This window comes from Scaptodrosophila lebanonensis, unplaced genomic scaffold (assembly GCF_003285725.1).
Source record: "Scaptodrosophila lebanonensis strain 11010-0011.00,11010-0021.00 unplaced genomic scaffold, SlebRS2 tig00000043-arrow-pilon, whole genome shotgun sequence".
NCBI lineage: Eukaryota > Metazoa > Arthropoda > Insecta > Diptera > Drosophilidae > Scaptodrosophila > Scaptodrosophila lebanonensis.
In genome coordinates, this window is record NW_022060545.1 from 2,824,593 (window position 1) to 2,841,051 (window position 16,459).

Below are 16,459 nucleotides of genomic sequence, written 5' to 3' on the forward strand. Positions count from 1 at the left end.
ATCAACAACAACAAAATTTTACTGCCAACGGCGGCCAATGGCAGCTTTATAAGAAAAGCAGCAACGATAAATGGTCACGAAATACACGTCGAGACGCGCCAAGCGCGCAACGCAAACTGAAACGTTAAAACCGTTGGCAAAGATTGAATTGTGCAGCAAGGAACATGGGCAGGAGCAGGATACGCCGACAGCATGAACCACACGCAGACTAACACAAACACACACACACACACACACACACAGAGTCACAGTCACATGCACATGCAGTGACACGGAGATATGCCGCCAGACACACAAACATGCAAAAGGCGCAAAATCACAGGCGACAGAGGAACAGGCAGGCCAGCACCCACACATCGGGGCCCAGCGGCTCGGAGGGGTCGTGAGTGTTTGGCAGACACACAAGCTACGAGTAAATCATAGCAAAAATCCATTAACACCGCAGCGCACAGTGGCAGAGACGCGGACAGCGATGTTGGCAGCATTGTAGCCGACGGCAGAGCTTTGCCTTCATTCATAAATACGTGGACCCCCGTCTCCCCCAAGATGTTGGGCAACCAACAAACCCATCAGTATTGTTTACATACCATGCGCAGGCGCCCACATTCGAGAAATCATCCACGTGCTCATTGCCAAGCACTTGTTGCATTCGAAAAGGACAATTCAGACTGACAGCAGGTTGGATAATTACTTTTAATTGAGCAATTGCCCAAAATTGCTGCTGCCCAAATATTTTGACATCTGCAAAGTGGGCCAAAAAAACTAAATATTAAGCATAAGAACAAAAAAATATTATTGTATAATAAGAAACTTTGGAAAATGAAGCTTTCCTACATGAATAATATTCTGAAATTACACCTTGCCAAGACAGCAGCATCTGACTGAGCTGAAGAGCACAGCTTTTTAAAGTACTGCTTGATTACTGTTCGATAGATATATAGGTCTATAATGCCTCTGACCACATATACCGGTGAATAGGGGCATATGGTAAATAAAATTGTACAGTTTTTGTACAGTTTTTTCTTGGGCGTTCTCATATTTTAAGTTTAAATTATAACGTTATATGAAAACTTATCTTTAATTTAATTAATAAAATATATAATATGGTAATATATATTGTACTAATAGCATTAGAGTGTATCGAGAGCACTACTTGTTGATTTATTAAATAAATAAATATATATAAATATAGGAAATAAAAAAAAAAAACAATTAAGATATTTTCATGAAAAGCGCATATATACTTTTTAAAAAACCTGTTCATACAAACTTATCAACACGTGAACGTAGATTTTTATAGAGTATAAAAAGATCGATGCACTGGATTATGGAAGTAATTTGTAAATAATAAATTGCACGGGCTTAGCCTACCTAATTTATTAAAGGAGCCTAAGTTGTTGCCAAAATATTGGGCTTCTGGCCCAGTGTGAGGTTGTTCAGTTCAAGTTGACATTTAAATTATTTTGGGTTTATCACGGAAGCGACTATAAAAGCCAAAAACTGGTGTGCCAACAAACAGTAAGACACAAAATGTTGCAGTTCCCTTTGTTCAGTTTTATTCTATATAATTTGGTGCAATATAAGGTGCAGGATGTGGCTGTTTTTCATTGCTGGAATTCAAAGAGTATGGTTGATTAAAAATTAAAATACTACTCTAACTTCCAAAAATTTGTGTTCTCTGCCACAAGGCGTGGTGAAAACAAAATAGTGATTTAATTTTGATAAATCCATAAGTAAATTAAAAAAAAAAAAATTATATAAAAATACTTCCTTAGACCTTTTTCCTACAACATATAAAGGAATATAATGTTCTTAAAACTATGTTTTAATCTATAAGCAAAATAATCGATTTAAACTTTAAATTTTAAAGATTTTATACATATATACAAGGCCTGTGTGCAATTTTTTTCATATACCTAGAGTAATTTTATGTACAAATTACGCTCAGTATTTGGATTTTAAACTTTAGAACTTATAAAAAACTTATATAAAGCGTACTTAAAAAATGTACAAATTAATTCTTTGCAGCATTGGAACCTCTGCCCCATGTTTTATCCAGAGGACCAATTTATGCTCAGTATATAAATCTGGACAGCTCGCAGGCTATAGACAATTTTCATAAAAGATATTTAGATGACAAAATTACGAAGCTAGGGGTCTTCTTGGATTTAGGCTGCGAAAACGCTGACTATATAACAAACCATGTAAGAATCAAGATAACTAATAATAATAAAATCACTTTCGTTGCATGTGAAGCTACTTAGAGTTAATTTAATTAAACATAGATATTATGAATTGGCCTGCACAACTGGATACATTTTAAAAATAAATTTGAAATGAAAAAGTATTGTAGTGTGCTTTATTCGCGCTGATACATTTATTAAAGTCAATTTTAAAATCAGTCAACAATCCATGAAGGAATTAACAACATATTTTAATATTTTTTTCAATATCTGTATTTTTACACTTATTTCGCATCCGTAGTCCAGCAGCGCTCGCCTCTTTACTCATCATTTTCACTGGTTGCTATACGACGAGCTTGGCGATTTGGCACAACTTAGCGAACTCCTTGGGCGGGCAAATCTCGGCATAAATGCGGATGTCACTTTCGTAAAACTAGAGCAGCAAGAGAAGGAGTTCACCTTTTACACACTATACGATGTGTACAATCCAGGCAGTCATTTGGGAGGACGTCTGAACATAACCATAGATCAGACAGTGAAATGTAATCGCAGTGAATGCGAAGTGGCGATTTATCGCAGTGATTTATATAAACGCGCTCGACTGCAGCAGAGAATGGACTTAAGCGGTGTTAGCATACGACTGTCTGCATTGGTATGTAAAAGTCCCAGATATATAGTACTTATACATTCCAGATTTATCACATACTTTATTCTATAGGTGACGGAGCTGCCGTTAAACTCAAGCGATCAAGCATTGTTAGGCTTTCTAAGTGGTGAGCAGTCCCCTCATTTGGATTGGGTGTCCCGTCTGGGCTATCATGTGCTCGTGCACATTCAAGAGGTGCTCCATTTTAAGTAAGGGCAAGCAATATAGCCTAAATGTTTTCAAAATTATCTCATTATTTTAGCATTACATACATTTGGAGCGATACGTGGAGCGTCAATGACTATATTGGAGGATCCATTGGCGCTCTGGTCAATGAACAAGTCGATTTTATCACCTCACCTTTTGTGCTTTCATCCAATCGACTGACCTATATTAGACCACTTGCCGATCTTAGTCAGTTCCGGTCGATTTGTATTTTCCGCACCCCTCACAATGCCGGCATCCAGGCCACTCTTTTCCTTTCGCCGTTCAGGCCTACCGTCTGGTTTGTATTTGGCGGGCTACTTTTGCTGGCTGGTATACTATTATGGCTTATTTTCCACATGGAGGCACGCTGGCTGCAGCGCTGCCTGAACTTTGTACCTTCATTATTGACTAGCTGTTTAATTAGCTTTGGTGCTGCCTGCATTCAGGGCTCTCATTTAATACCACGCTCTACGGGCGGCCGTTTGGCTTTCATAGCCTTGATGTTTACTTCATTCCTAATGTATAACTATTACACTTCGATTGTGGTATCCACACTTCTGGGATCTCCGGTGCGTTCCAACATCAAGTCTATACAGCAGTTAGCTGATAGCTCCCTAGATGTTGGCTATGAGCCCATAGCCTACAACAAAGTTTATTTAAAGGTAGTCTGTTATTTCAGCGTATTTAAGTGAACTTCTCTAATTTGGATTTACTTAATAGTCCACCCCGCGTGCCGATATTCAAAGCTTGGTCAAACAGAAATTTAACACAAAGCAGCACGATCTATCGAGCATTGAACTTATACCCGTGGATGGCGTCTTGAGGGTGCGGGATCAGCCAGGATTTGTATTCATTTCAGAAGTTTCGACTATTTATTATTTTATGGAAAAGTTTTATTTACCCCATGAGATATGCGAACTAAATGAAATATCATTTCGTTCAGAGACCACGCTTTATAGCATCATACACATAAATTCCACATACAGAGAACTCCTTAAGCAAGTGCAGGTGCGCATGCTCGAGAGTGGAATCATAATAAAACATCGTCGCTACTATACAAAGTCAAAGCTGCATTGTCTGTCCAGCAATTATGTCATCAATGTCGGCATGGAATATGCTGCCCCACTCTTTATAGCGCTTTTACTTGCTTACTTTCTGGCGCTGATGGTACTGCTCCTGGAACTTGCCTGGAACAATTACAGGAAGAAAAAGCTATCCATATTAGGGCTAGTTACGACGCATTAGTCATACATACTTCGGACTTAAAAATAGGTAAGGCACTTAGAAACATTTACAATATTAAAAAGTCGTCAATTGTAATTGATAGACAGGGCATATTTACGAATAACATACGAATAACATACATAACTAGGGTATTTCTTCAATTCAATTCCTTCATCCAACTGCCCAATTGCCGTCAAAAGGTCGAACTTATCTTTTGACAAGCTGTCGATGTCCTTTCATGGCATTATTTAGATGTCAAATGTAAGACAAGTTCATGGCCAATTATCTTGTTCATATTAAAAAGTGTATTCATAATAGATATGTATGTCAAAGGTATGTCTCTGACCAATCCACTCACACATTTTTCGCTTTGCATGTGAACACTGAGGCAAAAATTGATGAGGTTGTTACTATTATTATTATTACGATTTTAAGAACTTCCGTTACGAAGAGATTACTAGAGATTACATTTTAAACTATTTTTATTTCATCAATTATTCAGTCGCAACTTCTTGATAGTGTTTAACTATTGGTTTCTTTGCTTACAGATAGAATGTGTGTTTTCTGTGTTTTCCATGAAGGAATTTCTTCGTATCTTTCATAGTGTTAGGATAGCTTGGGAGCTACTCAAACTATCAAACAAATTACTGGTTATTACTAATTATTATTACATCTAATTTTCAACTTGTGTTTCAGTTTTGTATTCAACATGTTAATTCGTAATCAATTATTATTCTTGTAAACTCCGGTTTGTACAAGTACAAGTATGTGAACGTTCCTTTCAAGCTAAAAATTGTGCCATGTATGACTTCAGTACGATTAATAATTAGGCGACTCAAATTCTCGCAGTGTGAATACATAATATCCATATACGTCTTACATTATGCTCGCACCATATAAAAGGCTTAGAAGCAATGAACTGTGTAGTTAAGTTTCTCTTTGGCTTCAATTGGTTCTTTACAATCATCCGATAATCAACGGGATTTTTTTCGAATATGTCGGAAATGGCTTTACACAATTTAATACTCTATAACCTTTTAAATATGGCAAATTTGAATAAAGTACTTATTTTGCATTGTTGGTCAGCTGGCTGTGAGTAGAATGCTTAGTTAATAATTAATAATTGTTACTACAGTCTTCAGTTTCATCACTTTTCTTAACTTTTATCAATTACTAGACTAGACGAATTTATTTAAAAGTTGAAGTTCTCAGTTTAATTTTTAAAAGCCATAACAGTATTTAGGTGTCGATTCAATAAAGAACTATAGATATAAGGTTCGATCCCATCCACATGTTAATCCATGTTCGATCCCATTTTTTGAAAAATAAAAGAGTTTGTAAAAATTTTGAAGTCTAAGGTCGGTTGAACTCAAAAAGTATTTTACAAAATAACAATATTTTCACCTGATCTCTGTCAACAGCACTTCAACGCTTTGCACACCTGGCTAACTCAGCAAACTGTTACACACAATACATAGACCTTAACCAGCAGGATTCACTTCCTGAGAAATTGAAAATGCATCTTATAGAACACAAGCTTACAAAACTGGGTGTCTTTTTGGACTTACGCTGCAATCAGAGTGTCGAAGTCATGGATATTGTAAGTAATCCTTTCTTAAGAAATTTAACAAATGACTAATTTTGATATACTCATACTTGAGGCCAATAACATGAACCTCTACACTGAGAATTATCACTGGATGTTGTATGATCAATACGCTGATATCTCAAACATTACACAATACTACGAGCGAGCACAATTATCAATCAATACCGATCTATGTTATATCTACATTAATACAAGTTCAGAAAGCAGCACTAGCTTTATTCTCAACGATCTCTACAACAAGGGCGTTCACTTAGGGGCCAAACTGAACATTACCAGGGACCAAGAAATAGCTTGTAATGAGACCAAATGTCATCTAAAACGCTATTTAAGTGACTTGTATAAGCGTAGTCGCTTTCAGCAAAGAAAATGGCTCACAGGACTAACGTTACGAATGACTGCTGTGGTAAGTCGTGAAAGCAATAATAATAACATTTTTTAAAGTAATAAGTAATTGGGTAAACTTATAAATTTTTAACTCTCATATGGTTGAAAGCTTCCATTTTTAATCATCCATAATGAATCAAAGAGTACCTTATTTTTGGTAAAAACTAGTATTTTGTCTTTTTAAAACATAATTTTATTTTATAGGTCAGCACCTTACCACTTAATACTACACCCGAAGCTGAAATCATTGAATTTTTAGAAAGCATATCTGATATACACATCGACAGCTTCGCCCGCTTTGGTTATCAATCGCGCCAGGCGTTGAAGGATATGTTGGGATGCCAGTAAGCTATTAAAATCTAGCCCACAAGAGGAATCTCCTTGATATGCAGACACTTTTATTTCGTTAGCTTTGCGTATATCTTTCGGGATCGTTGGACCAGTGCTGAAATTACAGGCGGCCTCATTGGCGACTTGCTAAATGAAACAGCGGACATCTCCGTATCTCCTTTTATATACACAAGTGCACGCGCCCCTTATTTCCGTGCCCTGACCCAATTCTCTACATTTCGATCCATTGGCATGTTTCTGAATGCTCCCAGTGGCAAATTGCGCTCCACGGAGTTTTTGCAGCCGTTCAGTCCCTCCGTATGGCTCATGTTTGGAGCTCTCTTATTCGTGGCCGGCGTTCTGCTTTGGATTACCTTTCGTCTGGAACGGCAGTGTTCTTTTAACATATCGCTGCTGACCAGTTGCCTGATTTCCTTCGGGGTTGCGTGCATACAAGGCGCTTGGCTGATGCCTCGCTCTACAGGCGGACGCATGGCTTTCTATTTCCTGATGCTAACATCCTTCATGATGTACAACTACTACACGTCTATTGTGGTTTCCACGCTCCTGGGCAAGCCGGCACACTCGAACATACGAACTGTTCAACAACTGGCAGATAGCGCGCTTGATGTCAGCATCGAAACCACACCCTACGTTTGGGGCTATGTTCAGGTAAAGTATTAGCACTTCATATATACATAAATATACACGTGTACGTCACCTACAAACTAATGCAATACACGTATGTATGTGTTCCTATAATTTGTTTATATCAAGCATATAAGTACACTGCCTCAAATTTATTGATTCCTACATGCCATCTTTTTTTGTCAGGCAGCCAAGTTTGAAAATTTTAATTTTTGCACAGTTTGCATCGAAATTGACAAAGAAACCTGCTATCTTTTAGTTTTGAAAGCAAAATGTATTTAACTATTATTTTCATATCAGGCTTAAATGAGTGATAGATTGGTTGGACTAGACTTTTAGAGTCAGTCCTTGAAATAGAAACGCTTTTGTTTGCTCCTTAATTGATTTAGGCCATGTTTTTCGGTACCAATTTCCTTCATATTATATAGTTTTTATTATAAACTTGCAGAAATGTTACTAATATCTATATTACTAACGATGTGATTGGATTTATTGAAATTGATATAATTTAGCTAATGTCATAGCTTTGTAGAAGTTTAAAGAAACCTTGTTAAAAATATTAAAATAAAAATTGTTTATTCAATACTCTCATCTACATAAATAATGAAGAAGGGATTTTCATTTCCTGAAAGAATGCACACCTGAATGTGACAAAGCTTTGGTCGAAAGCTGGTATCAACAGACTCAGGCAACCAATGTTTGATGAATTGCTTTAATATATACAAATAGTTGGGCAAATTGTTTTATGATTAGAAATAAATATTACATTTTAGATCTTGGTTTGATTTGTTTTTTCTTTTCTTTTATGTTTATTTTGTTTCCATTACAATTTTGCCTTTTCATTTTGTTTCAGGAATTTTAAACTTTTTTAATTACTAAGCTTTTTAAATATGATTTTCAAGGATACGCAACCTATAAAAAGTCTTCGGCTTTAATCTAAAGCTGTTGCAGAAAAGCCATGTTCTTATTTCCTTTGAATACTTATATAAATAATCATCAAATGGATGTGGAGTGACTAAAATTGTGTATTCTATATTTATATAACTCCAGCTCATATATACAAGTATATCATTCAATCCCTCACACAATATATCTGAGGTTAGTTATCAAACGTCCTTAAAATTTCAAGAATATGTTCCCGAAGAAAATCGATGCATTGAATGGCAATGAGTTAGATGTTTTTTAAATGTGTTATTTCCTTCAAAAGCCGATTCAATTCGAAAAATGCATTTATATAATTTTGAGAAGCACAGCGAGCTAAAAATTCGGCTAATATTCACAGTCCCAGGATGAGGACTACCAACCGAGCTGGAACAGAGCGTGTTTATTCAATGGTGACTTCTCCTGCACCGCAAATAAAGGCTTAAAAGCATAAATTATTTGCTGAAACACGAAAATAATTTACATTTTATTTACTCCAAAATTATCTCATCATTGATGAGCCACAACATTCAATTACAAGTACAGCACTCCATTATTGAACGTTTTAGCTTGTAATCAACAATTAAAGTTCCTTGTTTAATGTAGAATGTTAATAAAATTGACTGAATAATAAATGATCTATTTTCCTAAATAAAAATATAGCTATAGAGTTTATTTGAAACTCAATTTTAATATAGTATTCTAAGTCTAGAATGAGTTGGCAAGAAACTTTATTGATATTGTGGGCACTTACGAATTGAATTGAAAATCCAAAGTAAATGTTAGCTCGCAATTTATAAATATGTTTTAAGACTAATAAGCAAAAACTATGTGTTTTAAGAGCGCTTTAAGCTTATTGTTGTAAATTATATTCACACATTTAAGAATTATTTTAGTTTCAGTTTGGTTGCCTTGTAGCAAAATTTAAATTGAAAATGGTTGATTGGAGTAGATGGAAGAATAAATGGGATGCTGAGGCAAATCAAAAATACTATTAATATGAATATGATTTCCGAGCCTATTGTATTTTTGCAGACCTCTGGAAGGCCCGACATACGCAGCCTGTACCATAACAAGGTTGTCAAAAGCAATCGTCCATTGGAGGACATCTTGATGGCAGGCGAAGAGGGAGTCTTAAAGGTGCGCAACTATCCTGGACATGTGTTTCTGGCTGAGGCCACAACGGCCTATGAATTTGTACGCAAGCACTTCATGCCACACCAGATTTGTGCATTGAATGAAATACTCTTGAGAGCCGAGACTGCAACTCATACCCTGGTGAACAAGCGTTCCCCATACGTAGAGCTATTTAAGTTAAGGTGGGTCTGATGCTTCGAAGCGATCTGCTGGCTATTCACATCCATTTGGTTTTCAGTGAACTGCGAATGATGGAAACGGGTGTCCAGATGAAGCACGAACGTTACTGGCGCAGAATCAAGCTTCATTGCTATCAGAGCAATGTCACGGTCGATGTGGGTCTGGACTATGCTGCGCCATTGTTCCTTATATTGCTCTGCGCCTACATTTTCTGCATGTGTATTTTTCTCATGGAAATCGTTTGGCATAAACGGGAAAGGTTGAGGAGAAACCGTGTCCGTTAAAGTGCGAGGGGCATCGAATGTTGATTTTTATTGCTTACTACGAAATTGCACAGTTTAAACAAATAACGAAAAAATTGCACAAACATATTGACAGGCGGCACCAATTTAATCAAATTGCTTTGCCGTCTGCCCGACAATGTTGCTATAAAAGCCACGTACGGGTAGCTCGGCCAAAAATTGTCAATCTTGTACAGCGAATAAAAGTGTTAAAGTCTATATGATGCCAGCACTACAATTGGCCAACTTTTTGCTCTACAACCTGCTGCAGTCACGCTTAAGTTTCATCATTTTGTTTCACTGCTGGCCAGCGAATGAAAGTAGATACTTTTAATCTTGTGCGAGTGTAATCTTTAATATTAAATCTGTTGATGCCCTCACTTTCAATAGCTTCACTGTTTGTACACCAAATAAACAAACAACAGCCCCTCTATATGCAGTTTGTTTCACTTAATGGCGACACGAGAGATTGGTCCGATTTGGAGTATCGCTTCTTTATACATTTGGAGCCAACCCTGGCGGTTTATCTCGACATGAACTGTAATCAGTCTAAGGCAGTATTGGAACAGGTGGGTAGATTATATCATTATCTTTCAGGAAACAATGAATGCCCACAAACAGGCTCATATATCAGTAGAAAAAAAAAAACGTTTTTATATATGCAGCTTTATAAATCTGTCAATCCCTAAAGTACTGTGCAGATTTATATTCATTAGACACAGCCATTGTAAGTACCAAGTTTATTTTTATTCAGTTTCTTTATGTTTTATGATTCAAGAATTATTTTTAGCCAAAAATTTTATACTTCTATAGACTTAAGCATGACTAAACTACTCCTATGAGTCGAATGGAAATGGAGCTTGGTGCTTTTTTTAGTCAGTATTGATATTATTTTAGTTATATCCTAAAACTTATAGAGTAGCCAGGATCAGCTCTACAATCAGCACTACCGCTGAATTTTTGAATTCTACAAATACTTTGCGCCTTTTTATTATATCCCAAAACTTATAGAGTAGCCAGGATCAGCTCTACAACCAGCACTACCACTGGCTGTTGCACGGCAACTCGACAACTTTTGAATTCTACAAATACTTTGCGCCCTTCAATATATCCGTGGATGCTGATGTGACTTACGTTCAAGAGAGAGCCTCCTTGAACAACAATATCACCTACACGCTCTACGATGTCTACAACAATGGCAAGCTCATAGGTGGCCAGCTTAATGTGACAGCAGACAGGGATCTGGTTTGCAATGTTGCCGATTGTGATACCGTCCGGTACCTGAGCTCGTTGCACCAGCGTTCCAAATATGCCAATCGAAACATGCTGCCCGATGTCTTGTTTCGCGTGTCCACGGTGGTGACCAAACGACCTCACACATGGCCAGCTGTCAAATTGATAGAGTTTCTGAACCAGAACAACGACACCCACATTGATGGCATAGCGCGTTTCGGCTTTCACATCCTGCTCATACTAAGGGATATGCTGAATTGCGAGTAAGATCTGCTCCACAGGGTTGGGTGAAATGTGAAATTGAACTTGGTCTATCTCTAACACAGAATGAATTTTATCTTCACGGATCGTTGGAGTACGGATGATGTCACCGGCGGAACGGTGGGCGCTGTGATTAGTAAAGAGGCGGAGATAGGTTCCTCACCCTCGCTGGCCACGGAAGGACGTTTGCGTTATTTGTCCGCCATCATTGAAACTGGCTACTTTCGTTCCGTTTGCATGTTTCGGACACCACATAATGCCGGAATACGTGGCGATGTTTTCCTGCAACCGTTCAGTACGCTCGTTTGGTTTATCTTCGCCGGAGTGTTGCTTATGACGGGTCTACTACTATGGTTCACATTCAACATGGAATACAAGTGGCTTAGCCAGAAGCTCGCCTTTGTCCCATCACTGTTGAGCACAATGCTAATTGCCTTTGGTGCTGCCTGCATACAGAGCTCGGCCCTAATACCACGCTCTTCGGGAGGACGCCTGGCCTTTTTTTCACTATTTTTGATCAGCTTCATCATGTATAACTACTACACCTCAGTCGTAGTGTCATCGCTGCTCAGTTCGCCGGTCAAATCGAAGATAAAGACTTTAAAACAATTGGCCGAGAGCGGGCTGCCCGTGGGCTTGGAGCCGTTGTCGTTTACCAAGAGCTATTTGAACGTAAGTCATCGCCAGTGGAACTTTAACATTTTCTTTCCTTGCTGCTTCTTCTGTAAATAAAATTACTTTTCCTCAGTTCAAATATTGTATACGAAAACATAGAATCTATAAATTTATATATCATGCAAGGCTTTAAATTTTTAAAATGCGCTTTTAATCTTTAATATATATTTTTTTTTTTTTTGTTATTCCACAGTTAATCCTCACAGTTTCCTCTCAAAGTATTGTACATATTTCTCTCTCCTCATGATCTCTCGTTCTCTTTATTTTACGGTGTATTTTTTTCTGATTTGGATAACTCTTCTTGACCAATCTCTTCACAATCTCTAATCGATTTACTCTTGTGGTCTTTCTAACCATCCTCCTTTCCCATACATTTTTTCCTTTCTTTACATTCATAATATTCTTGTTTTTATTTTCTCTCTCTGTATTTTTTCCTTTCTTTCTTTATCTCTTTGATAGTACTCAAAGCTCCCGGAAGTTCATCTCTTTCGGAAACGCAAAATCGAAACACAGACGAAAAACAATCAGCTCTGGCTACCTGCCGAAGAAGGAATTTTGCGTGTACGGGATAATCCTGGCTATGTGTTCGTCTTTGAGTCGTCTTCGGGCTATGCCTATGTGGAGCGGCACTACGAGCCTCAGGAGATTTGCGATCTCAATGAAGTTTTATTCCGGCCGGAGCAATTACTTTACACGCACCTGCATCGCAACTCCACCTACAAGGAGTTGGTGCGGCTCAAGTCAGTGCAAAAGGTCTTAGAAATATGATCCTTTCCTCAATTTTTTTCAACTTATAGACTGCTGCGCGTGCTCGAAACTGGCGTCTACCGCAAGCAACGCAACTATTGGGTGCATACGCAACTTCATTGCTTCGCCCAGAACTTCGTCATTAAAGTGGGTATGGAGTATGTGGCGCCCCTGTTCTTCATGCTGCTCTGTGCCTACATGGTGGCTCTTTTGCTGCTGCTACTGGAAAAAGGCTATCATCGTTACATGACGCGCCACTCGTCGACTTAACTGCAGTCGCGCACTGAAAAATTAAATTGTTGTATTTGGTCATACATGGCGTATACGCAACCCTTTAATATAAGGCTCACCTACCCGGCACGCTGTTTTTTAACCCCTTTAAGCTGTTTGTCGGCTGCAAAATTATGCAAAATAAAAACACTTTGCATTAACTTTGCGAAATTATGCAGTCATGGTCGCCAAAAAAATGAAAGAAATAAAAAAACACTTGCCGGAAAGCGGAAGCTCCCTTGCAATTGTTGATGCGGCTCGTTGCGCGACGGTTCCACAACTACAACATGCGGCCATGTTTTTGGGCGATTTTCGTATTTTGCATTAAAATATTACAACCGGGTTTTTTCACTTTTTATTTTCAGCTTTGATTTTCATTTCGCCATTTTGTTTCCACTTTTTATGCGATGGCCCAGGCCATTGAAATTTGGTAGCGCCGCATGTTTCTTGCCACAGAGATAAGCTGCTGGCTCATTAACACAAAAAGCAATAACGCAATAGCGCTAAAAGTATTTACCTTTTCGCTTTTACCAAATGCTTCATTAAAACAAGGATTTTCACTTTCTGTATTTATATGGAAAGACAAAAGAAAAAAAGATTAACAAATTTAAATGGAAATGTAATTGAAAGTAGACTTTTTCGTTATTTTCATTATATGATTTATATTATAAGTAAGTCATACTGGTATTTCTGAAATACAGCTTCTAATATTCGTAGTAATTTTGAATTTTAAGCGAGAACTAATGAGTAGTAATAGAATGTTGTTATACTATAAAATGCTTCTACATCTTTATTTTGGAATTAATTTGTGTTTTGTGTACTCTTCTTCGCCTTATTAATTAAATGTTAGCTTTTCTTTAAGTCTTCGAATTCAATTATTATGTAATTTGTTAACTATAAGTGATGGTGAATAGAGCTGAAAATATCACTTGAAGAAGATATATCATGTCTTGGTTGTAAAGAAATGTAAACCAACGATTCATCGTTGGATTCTGAACATCTCTCACTGTGTTTATTATAATTGCATTCTCTGTGTCCACGATCAGGGTACTTATCTACTGGATTCTGTTTTCGCAATTCGTATAATATAATCAAAATTGAAATTAGAAGCAGGTCTGGAATCAATTTAAGAATTCTCCAATGGCTAAATATAATATTTTGGAAATATTTGATTTCAAACCATTGTCGATTAAGTACTGCAGCATAGCTTTTGGGTTGTAGATATTGTAGTAGACTTAAGCATTTACTGCTCAGTACTTACTTGCATACTATATTTACAAAATGTGAGACATTGACAAACTACCAGCCCAGCATGGTTATCAACAAATCAGCACATAATAAATACCCTTCTTTGGAATCACTCCAACCGAGTTAATATTAGTTTCCTACAAGCTTGTTACCCACTCGTTGGGGGACTCTCAATTGACATTCAATTGTAAATTATTTACAACATTAACTTGTCTTTATCAAGCAGCGCACAGCTGTCTACTGACAATCCCAGTTTGCCCGCCCCTTGACTCGTTTTTATTTTGCGCAATTTGTCAACATGTTTTGGTTTTGCGCAAACACTTCCAACAGCCCTCATTCAGTTTTTATGCTTCACATACTTTGTGGCTGTGGCTTTAAATTGAAATCGGCGGTTTCTGAACGTGACAAAAAACGCAATCGAACAAATATTCCAGAGTTTTTTCTGTTGAAAGTGCCAAGAGCCATTTACAATTAGTTGTTAACAAAGTGCTTTAATTATTACTAAAACAGCCATTTGAACAATTTATAACCCATTTGGTTCCTAATGGATACTGCTTCATACTACATCTTGGCTCATTCCCCAGTTACTGACTCAATCCGATTGCAAAGTTTATATCTCGAGATTTATATTGCCTATAATGCCTCTTATCAGATTGCCTGGCAGTTGGGACTTTATGTGCCTTTAATCTCTAACCGTGCACAATATGTAGATAACGTCAATAACACGTTAAGTGTTTCGCATGAGTTGATGTCTCCAGTCGGGTTTCTTCGCTCGAGCACGTTAATACAAATACTTACACCCTGTAAAGAACTTGCTTAACACTTTAATTTAGCTGTGAGTGACACGAATCGTACTCCAGCGGTGAATTGCTAAGGTGCGAGCATTGTGGTACTGAACATAATGTGAAATTTACATTTACTGAGTAAACGACTTAAAATAATGAGCCCAACAATGAAATTGACATTGAACTATATACTTAGTATATGGTGATAAACAAGTGTTCATTTTGTACTTTAACAAAATGAAAAGTACGATTATAACTCGAGCAGAGCGGCTGTTTAAATTAAATTTTTGCTAATTATAAGATTTACGAGCAAGAGCAGTGCTGTAAGAAAACCAGAAAGGAATAACAATTCTTGCCAATTGTAACCTTTTCTTATCAAAATGTGTCTAAATTTAAAAATATTTCATGGTAGCTTTTGGAAATAAGTCCGATAACTTTATATATATTTTATGAAGCTCCTTAGCTCTTTAATGAATAAAGTCTAATAAAGTATAATTACAAAGTAGTTCAAAATTTGCAATTTAAACATTTCATTATATTTATATTTATTTTTCTCAAAAGCAACAACATTTATTTAAAAAAAAACCGTGAAGCTAAATTCTAAAATAATGATATGGTGATTAGCGATTTTAGTGAAAATAATTCATTCCTTCTCCATGTACTTCGAATCTTTTTGTAGACATCGTGCTTCCACTTCTAGGATAAACGTGAATGCTAAATAGTAAACAAATTGTTATGAAGAATGTTAAAATTTTTAATGGACGATCACTTGGAAAAATAAGGCTGCTTTAAAATTCTAGAAAAATTCCATCTATATTTGTTTTTAGCCTCTGGAAAGTCTGAAGTTAAGCTTTATTCACAAATATGGTTTACAAAATTTATCAAAATTTAAAAAGTTGACGTTTCTGTACGTTATTATTGCTAATAATTATAAATTTGAAAAGTTATAAAAATAATATTATGCAAGCCTACCAACAAATCTACTTATACATATAGCAGAATTTACTTAATTAGTAGAACTCTGCTGTCATTGAACTGGAAGAAGCTTTTAATCTAATCGGTTTACCAATAAATAAAGAGCAAGTAATCGTTATGCCTCTTGCTTTACTTAGAAAGATTATGAAAGCTATCATTTTAGTGACATGTTTTCGATTTCTAAAGTGGGTACTCAATATACATATCTATTAGTTTATTGACATTACGTATAGGACACGTGTGCCGGGTACATAGAATAGTCCAAAAGCACAACCACGAATTCATTCATATACCGTTTACTAAAAAAAAATTTAAATGATTGAAATTAGGAGCTGCTGGAAATACATAGGTAATTGCTTCAAACGTGACGCTGCCGGTCAACCTTCTGTTTACTATTTGAATGGGACCCCCGTTTTCGTTACAACTATCTAGACACGTTTGACTAAACAAAAACAACAAACTTTTGAATGCCTAAACATTGTCGCTGCTTGCCCCATTCGTACTAAAGTAGACAA

The 16,459-nt window shown here is 36.8% G+C and overlaps 1 protein-coding gene across 1 annotated transcript; it reads left to right on the top strand.

Moving 5' to 3' along the window:
* The first annotated feature begins 1,530 nt into the window (after positions 1-1,530).
* On the top strand, positions 1,531-12,936 carry LOC115622251. The gene is made up of 17 exons (XM_030516150.1): positions 1,531-1,624; positions 2,029-2,204; positions 2,485-2,835; positions 2,902-3,038; positions 3,092-3,698; positions 3,757-4,262; positions 6,065-6,272; positions 6,458-6,597; positions 6,664-7,255; positions 9,188-9,471; positions 9,528-9,688; positions 9,948-10,070; positions 10,141-10,319; positions 10,762-11,246; positions 11,310-11,916; positions 12,379-12,659; positions 12,717-12,936. The coding sequence occupies exons 1-17, from the start codon at positions 1,531-1,533 to the stop codon at positions 12,934-12,936; spliced, it is 5,151 nt and encodes a 1,716-aa protein (XP_030372010.1).
* Positions 12,937-16,459: the final 3,523 nt, after the last annotated feature.